This window comes from Mastigoproctus giganteus, chromosome 14 (genome assembly GCF_048544385.1).
Source record: "Mastigoproctus giganteus isolate SK-2022 chromosome 14, ASM4854438v1, whole genome shotgun sequence".
In the NCBI taxonomy this organism is placed as follows: Eukaryota; Metazoa; Arthropoda; class Arachnida; order Uropygi; family Thelyphonidae; genus Mastigoproctus; species Mastigoproctus giganteus.
The window spans coordinates 1,614,789-1,640,479 of record NC_143588.1 but is presented as its reverse complement, the minus strand read 5'-3'; the positions used below and the strand labels follow the sequence as shown (position 1 = coordinate 1,640,479).

Here is a 25,691-nt window from a genome sequence, read left to right as displayed (position 1 = left end):
TACATCGGACAGCGCTGTGGGCAGGCGGAGAAAGGTGGTGGATGAACGTGGCTGTCGAGGTGTGTCTTGCATTGTTTTAGCCAACTGGAGAGTGACAGTGGCACAAATCACACCGAATTCAATGAGGGAGGTTCCAGAAACGTCTCCACCAAGACCATCAAGCAATCATTAACCACAATAGGCTCGACCCACCAGAGTCCAATTTTTAACACCACGACACAGGACTCTATGTCTGAACTGGACGAAAGAACATTGGCACTGGAACTTGGAGACGGGTCTTTCGGTCCGATAATTCCGTTTTCAAATATTTCGAGCGGACGGGAAAGTGGATATCTGCCGAAAACCGCACGAAGCTATGTACCCGTCATGTTAACAAGGAACTTCAGGCAGGTGGACAGTCGAACTAGAGCATGTTCAACTGGCACATCTAGACGCATCTCTGAACAGTCTAGGTTATGTGTCCATCCTTGCAGACCATCTGTATCCCTTCATGGTCATCGTGGTGACTAGAACATGGTTCGAAGAGCATTCTGAAGATTTTACCACCATGGAATGGCTTCTCCGTTCACCGGACACGAACCCTGTGGAGCATCTTTAGGATGCTGTGGAAAGGTCCGTTCGAGCTTTGGATTCTCCACCCAGGAATGCGACTAAATTATGGAGAGCGGTGCAGCAAGCATGGATGGAAATACATGTGTAACGCTTTCGTGAACAAGTGGACTCAATGCTTCCCCGTGTGATCTGTCCTTATCCTGGAGAAAGGTGGGCCTACCCGTTACTAGATAGGTATCTCATGATTTCTGTCCATTCAATGTTCAGGGTCTAAGTGGGGTGCTGTTGCAGTAGTTTTTTTTTTTGTACTAGTAGGGTTTTAGGAGCATCAGCGACTAAGGCCATATCTCTGTGTATATTGTCTGTAAATTTCATGTGTTCTGTGGTTGGTTTTTTTGTTTGCTGCACGAAAAGCCTGAGCTTCCTGGAGAAAAAACCACGCTGCCCTCGCTTTAGAAGCGAGGGTAGCACTGCTGAATATATAAAGTAATAGAACAAATTATTCTATTTGAGCAATTTACTATAGAGTTGGATGAAAGTACAGATGTTTACATGTGAAATATATCTGTGTATACATGTGAAATTTATTCATTACATTATCCATAGGCATGCTACTGCAGCAAATTGAAGCCAAAAGTACATAAAATTGTCCAAGATGTGATCAATGTGGTTAATTTTATGAAAAAAAAAAAAAGATCTTTAAATAGTAGAATCTTTGCAATATTTTTTAATGAGATGGGCACTAACAATGAAAATCTTTTGTACCACAGAGGTTGGTTGGTTATTTCACGGTAAAGTACTTAATATAGTTGTCGAACTTATAGATGATTTTTCTCTTAGTAGTACTGTATTTTTCTCTCTAGCAGACATTTTCAAAAACATTATCACATTTAATCTTTCCCTTCAAGGTAAAGGTGACGTTTTAACATTATGTATGAGAAAGTAACTGCTTTTCGAAAGAAATTCGTGTCATGAAGAGAGCATTTTAAAAAAGGATGTTTGGAAATATTTACATCGCTATGTGATTTTTTCGATATTAGTGTGTCACTCATAAAAACTTGTACTTTCACACCAGCAAAAATTGAAAACAGTATTTTCTGACCAGTTTGGAAATCTTTCAATCGAAGAATATCAATAGGTTATGATTCCATTTTTTGAAAACGTAAAAATTCAACATCTGCCCAAAACTGATTGTCATCAATGAAGATGGAAATTTACGAGCTGAATTTCAACAAAAACCTTTGCGCAATTGGTTGATAGTATTGAAAAACTGTGTACCTTGACTTGGTAAGAGCAGCCAACGATGCATTCCTACCTATGTGAGGTGACTTTTTTCAGATATGACAGACATTAAAACCAAGTATCGAAATAAACTGAACAAAAAACATCTATTAAAACTGTTGCTTGAACGCTTACAAAAATTGGAAACAGTATTTTCTGACCATTTTGGAAATCTTTAAAATGAAGAATATCAATAGGTTTTGATTCCATTTATCCATATAGTATCGAAATAAACTGAACTTGGAACCAGACCTTTGAATCGCAGTATCACAAAATGTCAAACTAAGATATTTATAAATAATGAAAAATATTCAATCACACTGCTCGCATATTGTTATTTTTTAAATTTTAATCTACTTTTGTTTCAGTTTATATTTTTGTGCATTTTTGCGATGAATACTATCGGGTTTTTTTTTCACTTCATGTTTACATGTTTTCAAGGCAGAACTTGACAAACATTTGGAGCGAGTGGATTGGGTGAAATAAAGGATTTTTTTTGGCTGATGCTAGATAAGCTTGCTTTCTTGCATTATGTGCCTTTGCTAATGCTGATGCTAATCTATATAGTGAAAAAAAAAAAAAAAAAAAAGAGAGAAGCTTTTATTCCCCTTTCTTTTTTTTTTTTAATAAACAATAATTTTTTCCCATTTTTCTGCCTTCTTGTTTCCACTTTCTTAGTATTCTATTCAAAATATGTATACTTGTATATAAATAAATATTACCTATGTCATGGTGTGCGTGCTGCTTGTTTTTACTAACACAGGGACGCGTGATCAAAAAAAAAAAAAAAAATTGGGGATCACTGTTGTAGTACGCTATACTTGCTCTCATTGGTACTAGCCACTTTTTTTCCCATATAAATACTGGACTTTTTTTTTTTTTTTTTTAAAATATGAATTTCGACTTGTTTGCAGTGTTTCATAATAACGAGAAATGTAAACAGCTTTGTAAACCATCCCGATCAGATTCTGCTAAATGCCATCAGACTTACATTAAATACCACAGATTTACGATGTATTTTAAACGACTGCTTCAATGACTGTGAACCGACCGAGACAGAATGTCACACATCGAAAATATACAATGTGGACTTTGTCCATTGCTTTTGAAATACGTTGGATTGAGGTTTGTTAAAGGGAGTGTTTACTGTATTTAACTTGTTTTCACTACAGCACGTGATTTTAGTAAGCTTACCTCGCAGAAAATGTCGCTTCTGAGAACGAGAGTTTATTTGGTTAAGATGGCTGCGTGGTGAGGGCGTGGAGCTGAAAATGGATTGTTTTTTATTTGTGCTACATTGTGGTTACCGAATTTCGCCGATGTATTTTACTTTGTTTCTTAATTTTTTTGATCAGCCATCTTTGTATGAAGAAGTTAACGGCAAAACCGGCTTTTACATAAATATGATATAATATTCATGAAAATTAAACCGACATGTTACATTCGTGTTATTTTTGCTTTAGTCTTTTAATTGCTGTTTTATGGTATATAGTTTTTGTAGAGAAGATAGAGTGCCAACTTGTAATCAATGTTAAAAATCAAGGAGGCGATATCCTCCAGGAAACGATTACAGCCAATACAAGTGAAGTTACAATTACCTTAGAATTTCAACGACCTGAAGGAACACTCATTACACAGTTTATTGACTTCAGATCGGTAAGATCTTTATTGACACTTACAAATTGAAAAAGGAATACCAAAAAAAAAATTGAAGACCAAGTTGCATGCCTTGATTTTTGAAGAAATAAAAGGGTTTCCTGATAGTCGCATTTGGTTAATTGTGTGATGTAATATGTAAATATTTTAACAATTTAAAGGCAATTCCTATTACGAGGTATTTAGTAAAAACATGTTATAACGACCGCTTCTTAAAGATATATGGCATTGCACACATTGATTGTTCTTATTTCCAGCAAGTAGCACAACAGGTATAAGGAATTTAACTTTATAAAATTAGACTTTTGCTTTCATTGATTTGTTCACCTGAAATTTACAGCATAATAGTCCAGAATCAATTCTCAGTATTTAATATCTGAGTGCAGTTATATAAAATGTGTGTACGAAATACGCAGAAATTACAAACCGAAATATACTTCAGAAATGTTTATTGTTACAACATGTGCAGTGTGTGCATTGCAGTATAGCTTTTCATTACCATAAGACCAGGGGTTAAAAAATAAATTATCATTCTTAATTTGGAAAGCCACCACTGCCCGAAGAGTTTGTTGTAACTGTTTTGATTGCAGCAGAAATAACAGTTAACAGTGGGATGGACATTTTTTTTTTTGTAGGCTTGATCTTTTAGCTAGTATTCATGTACTTTAAATGAGGATCACAGCCATCTCCCTGCAATTAGTGCTTCCTTTTAAAAGTGATTACTTGTAATTTCAACACTAATGGAATAGATATGTTGCCATACTCACCAAAAGTGTAAACATGAGATCCACTCTCATAAATAGGCATGATAGTGAAGGCTTCATATATTTTAGTAATATAAAAATAATTTAATTTTTACAAAATTGGAAAATATTTGCTACTCTTAGTAGCTGAGTTATTTGAACTTATAGATAAAGAAGAGCCTGAAATAGTGAAAAGTTTAGAGTATAGAATATAATGATATATAAATAGTTTCATAAAAACAAGCCTCTTCACTTTCTTCAAGAGGAGTGTTTCCATTTACAATGGGTTTCCTCAGCCCACAAGTTATTTTTTGGTAGGAATTTTTTTCTCGCCAAAATGTGCAGTTCAAGGTGCTTTGGTTGGTTAAACCTCGGGCTGTCATGCACTCCTGTACTCCATCCATCCATCCATGTCCTCCTAGGTCTTCCTTTTTTCTTGGAGATATCCATTCCATAATAGCCTTGGATATCTGGGTTCTTGCATCCATTTTACATGTCCGTACCATGTTAAATGCTTTTCTTTGATAGTATCAATAATATTCTTTTTCAATTCCATTTTCTCTTTTATGTCTTCATACCGATTTCTGTCTCTTCTAGAAGTTCTTGCCGAGCATCTCCAAAAATCCATTTCTGTGGAGAGAAATTTGTTTTCCCTTGCCTATTCAACATCCAGGTTTCTGCTCCATACAATAAAAGACTTTGTACAATCATTTGAAATATAAGTTTCTTTGTTTTATTTAGAATATTTCTGCTCCATAGAACAGAATTTAACATGCTGGTAGCCTTTCTGCTGTCTGCAATTCTGTTGTTGATCTCTGCTTGGGATGATCCGTCACATTGTAAGATTGATCCCAAATATTTGAATTTATCGACTTGTTTGATTTTAAAACCTTCACTATTTAGAATGTGTCCTGATCCTAAAGACAACATTTCAGTCTTGCTAAAATTGATTTTTAGACCCCATCGTTTATATTTCTCAAACAATTTATGATATGCATCTTTGAAGTCTTGTACTATCACCACCTGATCGTCTGAAAAAAGGAAATTGTGAATATAGATGTTCTTATTGATTGGCAATCCCATTTTATTGCATTTTTTTGACCAGGATCTTAGGCAGATGTCGATATAAATTTTGAAAAGTGTTAGTGACATGCAACAGCCTTGTAATAAGCCCTTTGATTCTACATCTATTAATCCTGTAAATTGTCTTATTATTATTATTAGCCATATGGTGCAAGGAAGCCTGAGGCTTATGCTGCACCAGCCAAAAAAAAAAAAAAAAATTGAGTTACCTTGAGAGAGAGAGAGAGAGAGAGAGAGAGAGAGAGAGAAGTAGAAGGAAATCACCAAGAAAGAGAAGAATGATGATATCCAGTTCAGGACCCTGGGTGTGCCAAGCCCATACTCACCAGATGTGAGCCCCTGGGTTTAATAATGTTAATCAATTGTCCACCAATATTTGCCTCTTTCAGTGCTTCCCATAACAGTTTTCTTGGAACACTGTCATATGCCTTTTCAAGGTCAATGAAAATCATAAAGATTTCTTTTCCTTTCGATTGACATTTTTGAAGGATCTGTTGTACTGTTGAGATATGGTCTATACATGACCTCCCGGTCATGTATAGACTTTGTTCCTCTCCACTTTTCTTCTGACACCTCGATTCAGGCTTCTAAATGGTTCCTGATCCATTTTCCAAAAATCTTTAACAGCGGGTTCAGGACACATATTCCTCTGCAATTTGAACAGCTTTTCCGATCGCCCTTCTTATAAATTGATGTAATATATCCTGTTGTCATTTTCTTTTGATATTTCTTCTCCTCTCAGTATACCATTTAACAGTTTTTATATTAAAACAGCCACTCCTCTTGATCCTTATCTCAGAAGTTCCATATAAACTCCAAGTCCAAGTGATTTGCCATTCCTTCCTTCCTTTAGTAAGAGTTCCACTTCCCTAATAGAAACTTTTAAGCCCAAGTCTTCCATACCAAAATCCTGCACCATCTTGAACTCTTCCTGGTCTTCTTTTAAAAGTCCTTAATAGTACTTCATCCAATCTTTCAAAGGTATTAATTGCAAACCAGCATTGTGTTTATTCTATTTTCTCAAGTCTTTAAGAACCTTCCACAATTCTGCTGATCACTTGAAGCCAATTTGCTATTAATAGTCACACACACTTCCTTTCCCATTCTTAAATTTTTGCTTCTACTACCAACCGATTGGCTATTTTCTTCTTTTCAACATAACTGTACCTATATGCAAGTTTCTTTTCCTCTACAGCAGCTCTTACATTCTCTGTAATCCAGGTCTTTTTTAGTCCTTGGCTCTTCTTTTTACCTTGGATTTCATGAGCTATCTTTTTTTTATAGTATTTTTAAAATATTAATTAATTTCTTCAGTATTACCTTCTATCTCTATGTTAATTGCAGCATCCAACTCCGGGTGAAGTTGATGCTGTCATCCTGAAGTAGTTCAACGTTGAATTGATCCACTTGTATAGTTGGTTGCCCACTCATATTTTCTTAATCCAGTTCCACCTCAGTGTTGTTTTAACAAGAAAATAGTCAGATCCACATTTGACTTCTCTGTAAACTCTGACATCTTTCACTACGTATGTACCTGAATGTTTTGTAATTCTGTAATCTATTACTGATCTAATTTGTCGTCTCCTGCAACCAAGTATATTTATGGATACCCTTGTGTTGGAAAAATGTGTTGTTTATTCTCAAGTCGAACTGTTCACAAAGATTGAATAGTCTATCTTCGTTGTCATTCCTCTCTTTCTCTCCGAATCTTCCAATAACTTTGCTATTTTGCTCAGTTCCTACTCTTGCATTGAAATCCTCCATTAAAAATATCTTTGTTCTTAGGAATTTTTTATATTGGTTCTCTCAGATCCTCCCAAAATTCATCCTTCAAGATATCAGCGGTGTCATTAGTTGGGACATATATTCCCAAAATACATATTTCTCTCCCTTACGTTGTCAGATCAAATGAGATCATTCTTTTATTAATAAATTGCCAGTTTTTGATGTTATGTCTCAATTTCTTTTTAACTGCAATAGAAACTCCTGCTCTTGCTCTTTCACTCTTATTGACTCCACTCCAAAAATGGTAGTATTCTCCCATTATTTCCTCTCCTCATCCCTTTTTCTTTGTCTCCAATAACACAACAATGTCTGAATTGAATTTTTGCAGTTCATCCACAAGAAAGTTTCTTTTAGTTGAAAGACCTTGAATATTCCAGCATCTCAAGATCATTTTCCTTTTGATGAGTCGTTTCTGAAAGTGCAGTCCATTTTCATTTCCACTTGTTAGGTCGTTTAGCATTTGTGTATTTTTTACACTGAACGAGGAGCTAGCCTGTTGCAGCAACCCCCAACCTGGAGGACCAGGGTATCTCTCTTAGTCTGGTGCCCCTACCATTTGACCTGTCCGGCTTGGGAGGCCCTACCAGACCAGTAGCTAAGCTACTGCTGACTTAGCTCTCCAGGTCATTGGGACATGTAAGCCCCCTCACCACGACAAGGTGGAGTATACCATCGTGGGAGAAAAAAAATGTTTAAATATAAAACAAAATTGAATACAAAGAACATGAATTATACAATTTTTAAGCCAATTGGCTGACACCGCATATATTTTATTTACACTGAAAACAGAAGAACGTAAATAACCTGTCTGCAGTAAAAACCTGAATTATGATATGGTGTTCATTTATATTATTTTCATTTGGAAAAAAAAAACCTTTATGGTGCTATGCTCATCAAAAAGGTTCCCTGGTGTATAAAATTCATGAGCATCTGCTGTTGAATTTGGCATGCCAAAGGTTAATTCATATTTCTTTTTCAAAGAAATTGCAAAAATTTTCTGTTGTGTAATCTTCTGTGTTGCCATTTCATAATTTATTCATCTCTCCTTCATCCAGCATGTTGTTATATCCCCCAAATTAATGTTATAGGTTGTTATATCCCTTTTACCACAGTTATGCAATTCATGTGGCATAAAAATCAAATCAAACAATTACACAATACATCTTGAAAGTTTATCTTTGATCATATTCTAAATCAATGAGAACATCATCACTAATTGGTAGCTTTTCCATGCATTTAAGATTGTACTCTGCTTTACTTCATTTCATATTGCAGTTCAATTGCAAATAGCACATTTTGTCATAAATTTTAATGTTGGCCACTGTCTTTCCCTTCTTATGTCCTGCACATGTTTTTAGCAATTATTAAAATGCCAAAAAAAAAAGATGAAGAGAAAATCAGGTGCTCTGTAACTGTTTTCTTTTTATGTCAGGGCTGATACAATTCCCTGATCCCCAGAAAATTGTATGAGTGCTATGGTATTGGGAGATTAGTATTAATAGTAGACAAATGATGCAGGGTAGCAAGCTTATATAGGATCACCCAATAAAAAAAAAAAGTACTCACTCTGTTTGCCCATCTCTTCTAATCCCTAACCGATTGTTCAATCCTCTTAAATTCATTCAAACTACACACCACCTGTGGAAGTTTTTTTGAACAATCAGTTAGGGAATCTTCCTCTTGCTCAGGCTACTCATCTGAGGTGACATAAATTCAAATTGAGGAAAGACAATTATAGAATAGATGTGTGGAAATTTTCCTTTAGCCAGCAGATGGTTGATAGTTGAACAAACTTTCATCTATTGTAGTGGAGGTTGAAAACTTAAATAACTTTAAGGCAGAACTAGACAAGCATTTGAGTTAATTTGATGGGTAAAATGGGGATGTTTTTTTTTGAGGGAGGGCTGATGCTACATAAGCTTGCTTTCTTGCATCTCTACTAATGCTCTCTGGCTGAAAGGAAATTTTTTAACATCCACAACCATCCTTTTTCAATTAAATTCATGTTGTTATATGTGTCATCTGAAAGAGAGAGAGTAAGGATGCTATCAGCATTAGATAACTCAACCTATTTAAGGATTTCAATCAGGTTTCCTCGCGGAAAAGATAAGAAAAGGCACTTGACATTGTCACTTTCTTGATAAAATTTCAGCAAAAGGATGTGCAGGTGTATTATTTAGCAGTAATAGTGCTTTAATACTTCCATTTCCATTTTATTTTTTTTCCCTTTTGAATGTTTTTAATTTTTTTTTTAACAAGGTGATTGTGAAATCATTAAAAAAAAAAAAAAAGTTCAAAATCATATCATCAAATTCTTGTTTATAAAAATCTCCATTATGCATAAATAAAATATATACATAAAAAATAAGCAGACTGAATTAGTGAAGTTTAACCATACAGTTTTTAAAACTAAAATGTGTTCAACATATACAAGCACTACATAGGTTCATTTTCAAGTAGAATTATTTGTACACCTTAGTTTTGCAGTGAATTCCATTCCAAAATATGGATGCGTATAACGCTGACATTAACTTCTGGAGTGGACACATTAAAAGGAAAAAAAAAAAAAAAGACACGAACAAGTGCATGATTGATTAGTATCAGTGGTGTCAAAATGATGCAAGAAACAAGTTTATACAGCATCAGTTAAACAAAAAATTATCCACGCCACATGTTATCCACAAATTATCCATCCCATCCAACAATTTGTCCAATCTTCATTAAATTTATTAATACTCCTCACTTCCTACATCTTTCCATGAGCTGTGCACTGTTCAGAAAACTTCATGGAACTTCTCAGAGTTTATTTGGTTTGTTGGAATAAATGCTAGAAATAAATTAAAACTCTCTGGTACACATGTTTAGGTGTACAAGGGCAATTATGTTGCATCTCCTCATGCTCACAACCATTGTTTTTGTATTGTTTTTTCATATAAAATTAGCTTACATTTGTTTCATAAGTACACAAGTGACATTTTTAGACCAAATTGAAGACATAGAACAACCTTCCCATTAAGAACAAAGCAGTTAATTAGTAAAAATTTAAATTTATTCTTCAAATAAAATCAATTTGTTTGTTTCAAAAGTATGCCTGTGATATTTTTAGACCATACTGAGGACAATTTAAATGATAATGCTTATGGGTACAATTTTAATATCACCTTGAAAATTTTCATCTTAAATGTGACAAAAAGTAGCCTACACCTAAAAATAAGTAACAGTGCACCAAAAAAAATGTTGATTTTCAAATGAGTTAATTATTTATGACTGCACTTTTTCTCTCAGAAACTCAAAAGCTGTTTATAATGTTTCTGAATAGATTATCAAGAATGGCTGTTATGAGATTAAAAATAAAAAAAATTGCAAGCATCTAACCTCAGGGCTCACATCTGGTGAGTATGGGCTTGGCACACCCAGGGTCCTGAGCTGGATATCATCATTCTTCTCTTTCTTGGTGATTCCTTTCTACTTCTGTCTCTCTCTCTCTCTCACAGGGTAACTCGGAAATTTTTTTTGTCTGGTGCAGCATATGGCTAATATTAATAAAAATGGATTTTTACATTGGAGAATAATAGTCATTCATATTACCAGTGGTGCTAAGAGAAACCATGCAACTATTGAAGGTTTAATAAAGTGTTTCTATATCCCAAAATTTCCTTACATATTTTTCTATCCCAGAATTTTCTTACCTATTTTTCTAACCATTTTTTTGCAGCTGATTTCTTTCCCATTGATTTTCCACAATGTATAAACTCTTTACTCATGCTAAACATAAGAATCCTTCTGCTCTTAAAGGCTTCCCCCCATTTCAATTTCCCCTTCAAAAGTGGGAACACTGGTTAGTGTCACTTTATAAATTGTTTTAAACATGCAAAATGCATCAGACAATGTTTATGTAGATGGTTATATAATCCAAAATATAGAATACTGTGATTAGATAGATTTGAGCAGAGTCACAGGTAGCCCAATGTGGAAACAACTCTGCCCATCACATGGTGACTTCTATCATCATCTGTTGGGCATTCTATCTCTAGTGGAAGGACGGCTTCCCATAAGTTGTATTAGGCGTTTTCAGTTTATTATCTGTTAATCCTGTATTAACAGATTACAGAAATAAAGAAAAATGTTATATGAATTAATACACCATATGAACTGGCATACTAAAACCAAAGTAGTTGATGTGACCCTCCCCCCCACCAAAAAATTGGCCGCTGCTGAAGAAACATAAAGGTCTCTCCAGTGTTGCAACATCTGTAAACCATGCATCTCTGAGATCTGATTGAGGTGTTTAAGGTTTTGAATGGATTGATTGAGCTAAATGCCGATGGTATCCTTACTCTTGTGCATACACATGAAGAGAAATAAATTTAAATTGAGGAAGGAACGGAATTGATTCGAACGAACGGAGGGGTGAAGTGGAAGTTTTTTTTTTTTTTGGCTGATGCTACATAAGCTTGCTTTCTTGCATCATATGCCTCTGCTAATGCTAAAGGATGGTTGCAGGCTAGATATGTGGAAATGTGTAAAAAATTTGGACCTTAGGTTGTTGACTGTTGGGACAAACTCTTACCTTGTTGTGGAAGTGGTAGTTTAAATAAATTTAAGGAACAACTAAACAAATTATTAGAGGGAGGGATGGACAGATGATGTGGGAAGTTGTTTTTTTTTTTTTTGGTTGATGCCATATAAATTTGTTTCATTTGCTACTAATACTGTTTCCATTTATTGTTTATAATATTTCAACAGATACTGCAAACTGGATAGCCCTTGTTGTATAGCATTGCTACACAAGAACATCCCTAGACAACTTGTTTCTAGTTTCATATTGAGTTGTCTCATCACTATTCTGGTGATGAGACAACTCGATATGAAACTAGAAAATAATATGTATTCTGTATTTTTGGTTTTATAACAATCTGTCTACATATATGTTGCATGCTACTTCTTACACGTTGAAAAGGATTTCTGAGGTGATACTATCCAATGTTTCCACTTTTGAAAACTTAATGTTATCACTCTGATAGCATTAATAGCTTCAAATTTTTTGATAATTTGTGACTAATTTCCATCTTTGTTAACTTATTTCATGTATTGCATCATCATAATATTGTGTTTTGTAACTTTTTTATATTGTGCACTGCTTGCTGAAAAGGTTTCAAGGGTGAAACATCCAATTCTCATTTTTGCAATTTTTAAAGTTATAATTTTGACAGTTCTTTCCACAGTACCTCAGTTTACTTAAGGTGCATCTAAATTTCTCTCACTCATGCCTTCAGTTTAACAATGAAAGTCACATAGCATCTGTGTGATAACCTTTTTTTCTTGTAATTATAAAAAAAATTAATTTTTAGCTTTTTTTATTGACTTGAACTCTCATCTATAATTTTCTAAACTGAATTTAAAAATATTAAATGAAAACAAATGAGAGAAAGTAATAATAAATTTAACTTATTTTTTAGAATTTTCAAGGTCATTCATATCCTGTATTGAAAAGATGTTCACGTGGCATTAATGTCTGTATTTTTGTCAGCATTCCCATTTAGCATTAGCATTAGTAGAGACGTTTGATGCAAGAAAGCAAGCTTATGCAGCATCGGCCAGAAAAAAAAAAAAAAATAAATAAAATAAATAAATTAAAAAAAAAAAAAAACCACTTCCACTTCACCCCTCTGTTCGTTCGAAATACCTGTCCAGCTGAGCCTTAAACTTATTTAGGCTATCAACTTCCATGACAAGGAATGGAAGTCTGTTCCACCAACCAACCAACCACCCGCTGGCTAAAGGCAAATTTCTGCCCGTCTATCCTACATCTGTCTTTCCTCAATTTGAATTTATGCCCTCTCAGGTGATTATTCTGAGCAAGAGGGAAAATCCCATCAGCATTGAGCATGCTCAAACCAATCAAGGCTTTATACACCTCTATCAGATCACCTCGCTGGTGCCTAGTCTCCAGACACTGTAATTTGCAAAACTTAAACCTTTCTTCGTAAGAGCACCCCTTTGTTCCATTCACTAATCTTGTTGCCCTTCTCTGTACTCGTTCCAGCATCTCTGCATCCTTCTTGAAATGAGGCCTCCAGGCCTGTATACAGTACTCTAGGTGTGGTCTGACCATTGCCTTATACAAGGGAATAATCACCTCCTTATCCCTGCTAGAAAAGTTCCTATATATCATTGACAATACACCATGAGCTACTCTTGCAGCCCGTCTGCACTGCTCAGAGAACTTCATATCTGCCTGCACAACCACCTCCAGGTCCTTTTCATTCTCTACCATTGTCAGTGTAGTACCACAGAGTTGATACGTTGCTCTGGGGTTACTGTTTCCCATATGTAGTACTTTACATTTGTCAATGTTAAACTTCATTTGCCACCTCTCAGCCCATCTGCTCAACCTTTCCAGATCCTGTTGCAGCAGCATAGTGTCAGTAGTGTTCTTAACAACCCTGCCAACCTTCGTATCGTCTGCAAACTTGGACATTAAGCTTGATATACCATCATCAATATCATTTATAAATACAGAAAACAATAATGGACCCAATACTGAACCCTGAGGGACTCCACTAATAACATTAGTCCACGATAAGCAGTGTCCATAGCACAATTTGCCTCCAATGCCACACTGCTCCAATTTGTGCAGCAGTCTTCCATGTGCAACAGTATCAAAAGCCTTTCTAAGATCCAAGTATATAATATCAAAGTTATTCCCTGCATCCAGTTCTTTTGTGACTGCATCATAGTATCCAATCAAATTGGTCAGGCAAGACTTCCCCTTAACAAAACCATGCTGTGTCCGAGCTATAACTGAAGTCTTGTCTAAATGATCCTGCACTGCTTCTTTAACCAGTGCCTCCATTAATTTTCCGGGAACAGAAGTTAAACTCCCAGGTCTATAATTACTTGTGTGAGATTTGACTTGGCGCATTATAGCCTTAGATGCTAATGCACCATAAAACCCTAAAACAAACAAACAAACAAACTTGTGTGAGCCTTTGATCCTCCTTTGTGAATTGGGGTCAAATTTGCACATCTCCAGTCCATGGGTACCTCCCCTGAGTCCAAGGAAGCTCTCATAATTATGGCTAAGGGTTTGCTTACTTCCTTTGCTGCCTCCTTTAATATAACTGGATAGATTCCATCCACCCCAGGTGCCTTTCTTGTGTTTATCTTCAACAATTTCTCCTCCACTTTACTCTCAGAGATTACAAGATTCTCTAGATTACTGCCAGAGTTGAATACACCTCTGGCATTCCCCTCATAGAATAACTCCTCATGTGTGAATGTCGATGGAAAATATTCATTTAGTTTGTTAGCTACCTGAGCAGGATCATCAACAGTTGACCCATCGATATCAAGTGGACCAATCTGATTCATCCCCTTCCTTCTAGAGTTTACATAAGTAAAGAACTCTTTGCTGTTTTTCTTTGCATCCCTTGCCAAAGATATCTCGTAATCTGCCTTCGCCTGCCTAACCTCCTTTGTATCTTGGTTACAGATCAACTTGTATCTATCATAGGCTTCTGTGTCACGTGTTAATTTGTATGTATCCCATTCATTTTTCTTCTCTGCCATATGTCTCATTAGTTCATCTGACATCCATTTAGGCCTAAACCTTGAACAATATTTCTTAGTTGGTATGTAAAGCCTAGTAGCTTCCAAGATAAGTTCTTTGAATGCTTCCCATTTTGAATTTGCTGTTGGTAACATCATCAGTTGGTCCCACTGTATAGAATTTAAATACTGTCTCAGTCCACGTAGTCGCCTTTATGAAAGCAATAACCCTTCCCTTTACCCCTAATGGTAGTTACCTCTTTGAGTAAATCCCACTTCAGCACACTGTGATCACTGCCACCTAGTGGTTCATTTATCTGCAGATTCTTAATGCATGAAGAATCACTACTGATAATCAAATCAAGAGTATTACTCCCTCTAGTTGCCTCCCAAACATGCTGATGTAGAAAACAATCATCCAATAAATTCACAAAAGCCTTGCTAGTGTGTGAGTGACCAGCCCCCAAATTCCTGTCAATATCTGGGAAATTAAAATCCCCCAATATAAGACTCTCTGATTTACTGACCCACTCTATTTCCCTGTACAGTTTCTTATTATACTCATCAGAGTCATTAGGCCTATAGCACACTCCTACTCTCAATTTTGATCTCCCAATGCTTATGTCGCACCAAACTGACCTGACACTGCAGTGTCCAGCGATGTCGACTGGCTTCACTTCCTTGTATTTTATGTATTTCTTAACTAATAGCATAACCCCTCCTCCCTTCCTATCCTGTCTATCCTTTCTGTAGACATTGTACTCCCCAAATTCCAGTTCTGCATTCCTTATATCTGTGTGACACCAAGTCTCTGAAATCCCAACAATATCTGCCTTTGATGTTTTGAGCAATACCTCAAATACATCAAATTTATTTACTAAACTCCTAGCATTGGTGTACACGCAAGTATACATGCACCTGTTGTTTTTCTTAGCTACCCTAACACAACCCATGTGTTTACTTGTACCCCAATGATTTCCAGCAGGCTCTGAAATATCCTGCATCTTATTTTCCAGGCTGCTGCTCATTCCAATAGAAGTAGTGCAAGAATCACTTTCACCTCTGCCTACAGCTACTGTTAATCTTTTAGTCCTTGTATCCCCCCAATCTAGCAGTTTTCTGACCCACCTAACACTGCCTTGATAGCATCAGCAAATATTCTTGCACCCTTTCTATTTAAGTGTATCCCATCCCTGTAGAAGCAGTCTCTCCTGTTAACAAGTACAGACCAGGCTGAAAAAAATTCTATCCCTTGAGCCTTGCACAATCTTTCCAGGGCGGAATTGATCGACAAGGCTCTCATCATATACTTCCTCCTATCGTGTCTGGGCAGAATTGCAGACACTTTCAAATTCAACCCTAATTCACGGCTTTTTTTCAACAGTGACCTCTTAAGTAATTCTGCCGGTTTCCTACTCTTAATATCATTAGTGCCAACGTGTAGAACTATATCACCTTTTGTGCCCTTAAAAGATGATATCCGCTCTACAACGTTATCAACCTTTGCCCCTGGAAGACATACCCTGGTCCTGTTCCACCTATCCTTTTTACAAAGTTTAGCCAGTGAAAAGATTAGACACGTTACTGGTGCCCCATAAATGCCTTTGCTTGCCTGTCATCTGGTAAATGCCACACAAAAATTGCCTTGCAATTCATTATATATTAAAATGAAAACGGAAAATACTGCATAAGCAGTTAAGAGAATATTGATAGGCAAAAGTACATTGGAGATTTGATTTCATTTACAAATCGAAAAATATTACAGAAAAATTTATAAAAGTAGCATTTGTCAGATAACACACTAGCAAAGGCAGGTTAGGTATCACTTTATATTCTTTCTTTAGTAGTAGTCATTGTATATTCTATATTTTTTATTTTAAAGTTATTTAGAATTTCACATTCTACTTTTTTCTAATTATTTCTAATATATGCTGTCGCATTGGATATTAAGTGTATTTACTGTAAACTTTTGCTTTTCCATATAAAATATTACCATATTCTTTAAAATAATAATTTCCTCTTTTTATATGAATTTAATTTTGATTATTTTTGCCCTCTGTTAATTTATTGCTTGTATTGCATTATCATAATTTTTATTTATTACTATGAAATCTTGCAGTATCTATTAAAAATAATATTAATTCAACTGCTTTTAATATATTGGTATCAGTTTCCTTTAGCGATTTACTTATTCTACTTATTTTTTGCAGTAATCTATTCCTAAGTAAATAAAATATTTTATTAATTTTTTAAAACAAGAAAACAGAAAGCAAACAAAAACATTTTTTTTTAAATTTAATGTAAGTTCAATACATTTACCTTGCCTTAGATTGTATGAGGGCTGTTGAATTAAGAACAGTTCTCATATAACCTTCAATAAAGAATGATCATAATTTTTTTTTTTTTTTTTTTTTTTTTTGCAACATACCTTTATTAATCATCCATATTTTGATGGTCCTTTTCAAAGTAGTTGAAATGCACTAACTCTAGTGTTTCTGCCATTCTTCAAAAACATGGTAAAACCGTTTTTTGACAAGTGTTTGAGAATTTCCTCTGATGTCTTTACAGCTTCTTCTGATTACTGGAAGTGTTTTCCTCTAAGCTCCTTCTTTAACTTTGGAAATTAAAAAAAAATTGCAGGGTGCAAGGTCAGGGCTGTAGGTTGGATGAGGAACACATTTGACACTGATGCTGGTTAAGTACTTGATGACAGTATGAGCAAATGTGAGGTCTCGCATTTTTGTGATGCAGCATCTACCCACCTGTGTGCACTACAGTTCTGTAGTAAGGTCCTGTAACAGTCATGTAAAGTGGCAAAATATGCTGGTAAACCATTCCTTGAATGTCAAAAAAAAAAAAAGAAAAAAAAGAGAGATAATCATAACCTGTCCTGCAGAAGCCACAACTTGGAACCCAGTGTACACAAACATGTCATATGCAAATGGCCATGGAGAATATTGTTCATGCTCCCTACTGGTATTCTCAGTGTCTCTGCCAGTTGCCTTACTGTTATACTACAATCTTCTCCCATGATCACAGAAGCATCGTTTATGGTTTCTGTGGTGACAGCAGTTAGAGCATCAGGACTGCTGATTTTTGTGATTGAATGACATCCATCTTTAAACATTGTGAACTATCTGCAAGCTGTGCTATATGGAAGTGTAGATTCACCATAAGCCTTGTTTAACATTTAATATCAGCTGAAGTACATGAAATATACTTCAGCTGATATTTTCTTGAGACAGAAACAATTTGAGAGCAGCACATTGTTCCTTGCACATCACATCCATTGTTACATAGGTAAAACTGAACAGGTATAAACTTGACCAACCACCAAGGTCAACCACTATGTGCAGTTGTTATGTGAAGCAGCTTGGTTTGGTCTTAAATTCTGCAGCTTAGTTAGAAATAGTAAGCAGTACAATTCATGAAAAATTATGATCATTCTTTATTGAACAGCTCTTGTAGTAACTTGGGGGTCATCTGTAAATTCTCATGTTTGAAGCAGTCATATACGATTTCCTTGAGATGGAAATTACTTGTGCTTAAATTTAGCAGTGGAGGATTACATAGCAAATGTCTGCAGCTGTTCTGTATAGCCACTCTGCTTAGTGCCTGTCATAGCCATGATTTCTCTTCATTTTCTCTGCCAAATTGCATGCAACTTGACTTGAAGAACATTTGGAATTTTTGGTGCATCAACTGCTCTCAGCTCACGATACACCATTTATTGGTTTATTTTGTATTATGTCTATACAGTTGTGTTTTGTAGGCTGATTTGTACATTTTACAGGCAGAGAAACTGGTACAACTCATGTTCCAGTGAAGTTGGTGTGGGGGGGGGGGCTACTCTTCCTGCCTCAGATCAGCTGTGGCCCTGACTGAAGTGGCCTTTAAGAATTCCCTCTTTCTTCAACAGAATTTGAAGCCAGACCTCTCCGTGTAAGTGGCAAAACTACACATTGCCATGGAGGTTGTGAATACTTTGAAATTTGCATTGCTAATTTTATATTTCATCTTTGCACATAAGGCTTTACTAATTTTACCATTTTAGAATCTTGGCTCAGCTATATTCTGTTCTGCTCTTTTGCTTATTTTATTACAGACCAATGTGGCAGAAAAATTGTAACTGTACTATCTTGAAGAAAACTATATATTTTTTTAGCTTTTGCATTGAGTAGCAGAAGAGAGAAATATAGAAATGAAACTTAGAAAAATAACTTTATAAACACATTTTTAATAGCTTTAAATTTTATTTATTTTTTTTGTCAAAATTTAAGAAGAGGTAAATGGACATTACTAGAGTTATGCTTTGTAGTGCAACCATCAGTTTCCACAATGCATGTTTTTCTAATGAAGTTTTTATTTCAAATTTTACGTCATATATTTAGATTTTGGTAAAGCTTTTGATACGTTTTCACATGAACAACTGTTGTACAAATTGGAGTAGTGTGGCATTAGCAGCAAGTTGCTGCTGTAGATTAAAGTAGCGCTTTCCAATTTTTTTTTTTTTATGCTGGCACTATATATGTGCCAAAAATAATTCAAAGCACACTCCATTTAGATTGTTTTTTAATTCTTTGACAAACCAAACTTTTTTAGTTCCTTATCCATATGGTAAATGCAGTGGTATGCAAGTGTTTTTTTTTTTTTTTTTTTAGCCTAAAACACAGGAGTAAGAGATTTAAAAGATGTGTGATACTCTATATATACATGATCAAGAGTATCTGAAATTGATTGTGTCAGTCTGCTTCATCAGTAATGTCTAAATATGATACAAGTATGGACAGGGTGGTAAGTGACAGTAATCAAGCTATGCTGCTTTTAACAACACTTGGATAAGTTAGGCAGAAAAATGGCATTTGGAATTTATCATTGATAAATGCAAGGGATTACTGCATTTGGGTAGCAGCATACTAGTCGGGTAGTATCACAATCAGTGTATTGGAGAATCGGAGGATGCGGAAAGGTCAGGGAATGACCACCGCATATCTTCGGAGCAATATGGCCTTAGTTGCTAATGCTCCTAAAAAAAAAAAAAACCGAACAACAACAACAACAACAACAACATTGGAGAATGAAAACGATGTTGGAAAACCTTGTACACTCCAACCTGAAGTTCTCTGAGCAATGCAGGCAGGCTGCTTGGATATCTCAACGGATTCTGTTAACGTTAAAAAGAGAAATTTTTCCAGAAAGGGACAAAGAGGTGATTATTTATTGTATAAGTTAATGGCTATCTTGAGTGCTGCATACATGTTTGGAAGTCTCATTTTAGGAAGGATGTAGATCTTTTGGAAGAACAGATGCAGAGAAGATCAACAAGAGGAGCTCAAAAGTTCTCCAGTCTAATCTCATATTGCAGCTCCTGGAAACTAGGTACTGCAAGGAGACCTGATTGAAGTGTTTAAGGATTTAAATGGATTGGATAAACTAAATACTTACTCTGTCTCGGGCAACACGCATAAGGGGACATAATTGAAATAGGATAGATGTGCAAAAATTTGCTTTCAGCCAGAGAGTAATTGAATGTTGGAACAAACTATTATTTGGTGTCTTGGAAGTGAGTAGATTGAATAAATTTAAGGAAGAATTAGATAGATTATCTGGAGAAAATGCACCCTGAAGAAAAATCGGAACATTTCCAAGACCCATCTTATAGATGGGTCAAATGTTATAGATAAAAGCCAGAGTGGTGTAATTTTTACTGCCCTGTCTTTTTTGAGATACCCTAATATTATTTTATTGAACAGTGCACAAAATGATTGTTAATTTTATTTTTGGTTCAAATAAATTATTAGTTAACTGTAAGAACACAAAGAATCGGGCGCCTCCGTAGCCAGGTGGGAAGGAGCAGTAGTGCATATCACATGCTTCTTGATTAGACCAGGGTTCAAGCCCCTCACCACCAAATACGGAAGATGCAGAAAGGTCAGGGAATGACCACTGCATATCCCGGAGCAATATGGCCTTAGTTGCTAATGCTCCTAAAAACCAAAACAACAACAACACAAAGAATCCTAATCTGGATACAATTATTATTTTATATAAGAAAACATTAACTATAGGAACCAGAAATCAAAATAAATTTTACATAATCCTATTCTGTACATAGCCAACTACTAGGTAGTTAAAAATTGGCATCATTTAAGTATATCTCATATTGTGAATACCTTCACAACGAGTTAACCATGATATTGCATTACTTCAAATAAGTAATGCTTCACCATAGGAGAAGACTATTGTTATTTCTTACTGGCAATTCTTGGAATTGTTATTTATTCTTGGCGGATACCAAGAATTCTCAGCAGATATCACCACCATGGGTGGTAGTATCTGCTGAGAATAAATAACAGTAGTCTTCTCCTGTGGTGAAGCATTACTTATTTGAGGTAGTGCAATATAATGGTAACTCGTTGTGAAGGTATTCCACAATATGATATATACTTAAATGATTCCAATTTTTAACTACTTAGTTAAAAACTACAACTATACTTAACTACATATAGAAATGATGTGACTACACTAACTTGCATGTAAGTTAACTTCTTTCACAACCTGAGGCTATAGCCGTACATTTTTGTTGTAATAATCCTATTTATAACTATTTGTCATATTTTTACCTAGATGCTATTTTGTTTAGAATTTTTTTTTTTTGTTTTATAATGAATTTAAAAATTTTAAAGATTGTAATCACTTACATTATAAAAACCTCCATTTGATTTCTTTCTGATGTGCAGTGTATGTTCATAGAAAATATCGTAATATTTTATTAGTAGTAATATTTATTATGATATATTTTATTATTTAATATTGGCATGCCTTCAAGTCTTCTGAGTATACAAGAGGTCTTGTATACTCAGACTGGTTTTAAAATTGGTTTCGACAGGAGGACCTTTTATCAATGTTTTCAAAACAAAAAAAAAAAAAAGTTGATAAAAGACCCAAAACTGATTGAGTTAGTCAGTCCCAGGCTAGGGTGTCATGACTTCATTTCTTGGGAACTTGGATTTTTTCCCCCTAAACTAACCAATGAATATGTGCTATTATAAAAACACATCCTTACAATTAATATCCAGGCAACTACATACAGTAATACCCCGACTTACGCTACCCCGACTTACGCGAACTCCGAGTTACGCGGTTCTTGATTTTTTTCGTTTGGCAACGCTGCCGCCCACTATCTTCAAGGTTGTTTTTCATATGTTATCGATATACGGTGCGACGGCGGAGAATGAGAACGAAAGATGAACAAAATTCAACTTTGCTGCTTTTATGTTTTTTATATCAGTGAAGGGGAAACACATTTCACCATAATAATGTAAAAACCAACAAAATTCCAGCTATCGGTATAATCGCAAATGCAATTAGATGGAGTTTACTACCAGTTTATAACAGATTTCACTAGCAGAAACGCAACTGGATTTTTATTGTTTTATGGTAGTAACCCCTAGAAATGTGAGGTGTTAATTGTGTATCTCTGCCTTTATGGTGTTGTTTATTCAGTTGCTACATGCGCGCAGCTTTGTTTATGCGTATCAAGCGTGCCTCCTCGTTTTGTAATTGTGCTTTATTCCCTAAAAATGAGTAAAATACTTAATTAAAAGGTGTGAAAAGGAAGCGTCCTGGTGCAGACACTGCAGATTCAGAGAGAAAAAGAAAAGCAATTATCGATAAACAGAGGCGGACTGGGTCAAAAATTCTTACCCGGGAAAATTTATAGTGGCCTCATACTATGGTTTATGGCCAAAATCGCACAGGCCCACAGGGGTTTTCCCGGTAAGGCTTATGGCCAGTCCACCTCTGTCGATAGAGAAAAAATATGAAATTGTGGAACGCTTTGAGCGAAATGAAAGACCATGTGATATTGCACGTGCTACAGGCCTAAATGAAGCAACGGCGAAAAGCACATGACAATTGCAAACTTGACAGGTTGAAAATTGAAAAGGGCTCAATTTACTGTAAAGGGCTTAAAAATTTTAGAAAACATAGACTCCAACGAAGAACGCGTTATAGCTACAAAGCAAGGAATAAAAAAATTATTAGCTTGCTACGAAGGAATTCTGCGTGAAAAAAAGAACGCGCTGTGTCGTCAGACGAATTTGTTAGATTTTATGAAGCCATCGACATCGAAATAACTTTTTTACGTGTCATTTGTTTTTTTTAATACATATTTTGTATTAATATGTATAAAGAACTGCAATTTTATTAATATTTTTCTTCTAAACTAGTGTTTTTGTTAGTCCTTGGTCCCAATTAAGCAAAATTTATATGTATTTATATACAAAGTTTTACCCCGACTTACGCGAATTCGACTTACGCGCTTTTCGTCGGACCCACCTATCGCGTAACTTCGGGGTATTACTGTATCTACAAATAACCTTTATTTACAGGAAAACTAATAAAACTGTGCTGAAATTAGTCTTTATGACAACCACTAGTCTCCAAACACTCTCCACCAGTGTTTTGTAAATGTACTCTGATTTATCTGCTATTTCTTTCAAAACAGTGACCAGTTCAGCTCTGTTTTTTGGGCAGTCACTCCTCACAATCACCTCATGACCCAGTTCATTGCAGAAGTTCTCTGTAGGATTGAGATCATTAGTTGCTCTAGCGAAACTTCATTGTTGGGATGATACAGTCTGGCAGATAGCTTCTGGGCATCCACCATACCCAGGCCTGACTGTCAGACTGGTAGACAGTGTAATGTAACTCACAGATGCAAAAGCAATCGAATCATACCTAAAGGGTTCCGCTACAAAGCCCCGTTCCACAACTCTCATATGGATCGTGCCTGCTTTAACTTCAGCCTACGCACATTAAATTTGTGGATATCCCATCTCCACCGTGAAATCAGGAACGCTGACTACAACAAGTCCAGACTGTTACAACATCTACAAGGTAAGGTCTCGCCTGTTGTATTTACAAACCTTATGCATACCATCTGCCATCGGGCTAGTCAGACCTCGGATACCTACCGTTTACGCCAACAGCGCAAGTTCATAAACTTAAGCATAGAAGCTAACTCCTTAAAGGCGAACACTCGTTCAGACGACACGACTTCTTTCGTCTTGAATCTAAGTAACAAACAACTGTCCAACGAGCAGCTGAGTGTTTTATCAAACGGTATGAAATTCGCCGTTATACCATCGAAACCTCCCATCACACAGCTCGCTATGGGTATAGAAGCCAGTATTACCAACCTTCCCGAAGAAACTGCCAACGAGATCCGATTCAAGACTGCCGCAGTCCTCCGCAACACTCGAAAAACGTACTCAAACCTCAACCACCGCCAGCGTGCCGCCCTGTCATCTATAAGAAAAGACAACTCCATCGTTGTACTTCCTGCGGATAAAGGGCGCCGGACTGTTGTGCTGGACCGATCAGCCTACCGAGAGAAAGCCTTGGCCCTATTACTCGATCCTAACGTATATGAACCTCTACCTGATCCTCCCGTTAAAGTCTTGAAACGTCTGGAAGCAAATGTTAATAAACTTGTCCACGCATGGCTTAAAGATAAGAAGATCCCGACCGCGACTCACCATCTTCTACGTGCTACTGGCTGCCAACTACCGCAATTCTACGGATTACCAAAGATCCATAAACCGGGTATTCCTCTCAGACCTATAGTGTCTTGCTGCAGTGCCCCAACGTATGAACTGTCCAAACACATCGCGAGCCTCCTCTCGCCTCTTATAGGTAATACATCTCACACCGTTAAAAACAGCAGTGAATTCATTAACATCATTAAGGACATTTCAATCCCTGATAACTCTGTCATGGCATCATTTGACGTGGTTTCTTTATTCACCTCGATTCCCGTCCAACAGGCCGTGCACTGCGCCAGAAGGCTCCTTGAGAGCGACTTAAGCCTCCAATCCAGGACGTCACTATCCACTGATGACATCTGTACCGCCCTCAACCTATGCCTCTCTAGCAGCATCTTCACCTTTGAAGACTCACTCTACAAACAAGTACATGGCACTGCTATGGGTGCCCCTGTCAGTTCCGTAGTAGCTAACATCGCCATGGAAGATCTGGAGGAGCAGATACACCAGAACCCACCTACACCTATTACAATGTGGTGTAGATACGTCGACGATATTTTTACCATAATACCACGTGGTTCTGAAACGGTACTACTAGAACACCTCAACTCTCTATCCAATTTCATCAAGTTTACCGTAGAATCAGAGGTGGACGGTTCGCTCCCGTTTCTGGACGTGCTAGTGCATCGCGTAGGCCCACGTCTAGAGACCTCAGTATACCGCAAACCCATGTGGTGCGGTCAATTCACCAACTACAGGTCCGGCCACGCTCCAAGCCATCTCAATAGCACTGCCCGCACCCTGTTCTCCAGGGCCTGGAGCCATTCCAGCACCGACACAATTAGACGTAACGAGATCTCCCGTGTGAAGGCGGACCTAACCAGATGCGGTTATCCATCCCATGTACTAAACAGATGCTTGTTACAGGCACAAGAACTTACTTCCAACCCAAGATCTCCGAAGCAAGTCGGCATATCGTCCGCCTACATTCCGTACTATCCAGGAGTGTCAGGACGTATCTCGAAGATCCTGAGAAGTTACAACATCAAATGTGTGCAATTACCCGGTAGGAACCTACGTTCACTTGTCTCCAGTGTGAAGACCCCTGTCACACCTGTCTTACGCAGCAATGTAGTGTACCGTATCACCTGTAGGGCCTGTAACAGTTGCTACGTAGGTGAGACATCGAGACGTCTCCAGGATTGCCTCACGGAACACGACAGAGCAATCCGGCTTGCCGAAACTGACCAGTCCGTGCTTGCAGAACATTTTTGGGCTACCAACCACGATCTTGACCCCAAGCGCGACTTTGAGATAGTGGACCACGCACGACACTTTCGCCACCGCCTATGGCTAGAGTCACTAAACATAATAAACAACCCTAAGGCATTAAATCGCCAGAAAGGCATGCGTATACATCCCATCCTAGAGACAACCGTTTTATTGATGGATGATCACTGGCGTAAGGCAGCACACGTCCGTGCTACAACAA

At 36.6% G+C, this 25,691-nt stretch overlaps 1 protein-coding gene across 1 annotated transcript in view; it reads left to right on the top strand.

Moving 5' to 3' along the window:
- The first annotated feature begins 3,217 nt into the window (after positions 1 to 3,217).
- Positions 3,218 to 25,691, top strand: part of oaf (BRICHOS-like domain-containing protein out at first) — a 76,969-nt gene continuing 54,495 nt past the window's right edge. Inside the window, exon 1 of the mRNA XM_090389251.1 lies at positions 3,218 to 3,489. Coding sequence (XP_090245377.1) covers positions 3,268 to 3,489 — 222 coding nt within the window. The 5' untranslated portion in view covers positions 3,218 to 3,267. The remainder of the gene's footprint in view (positions 3,490 to 25,691) is intronic.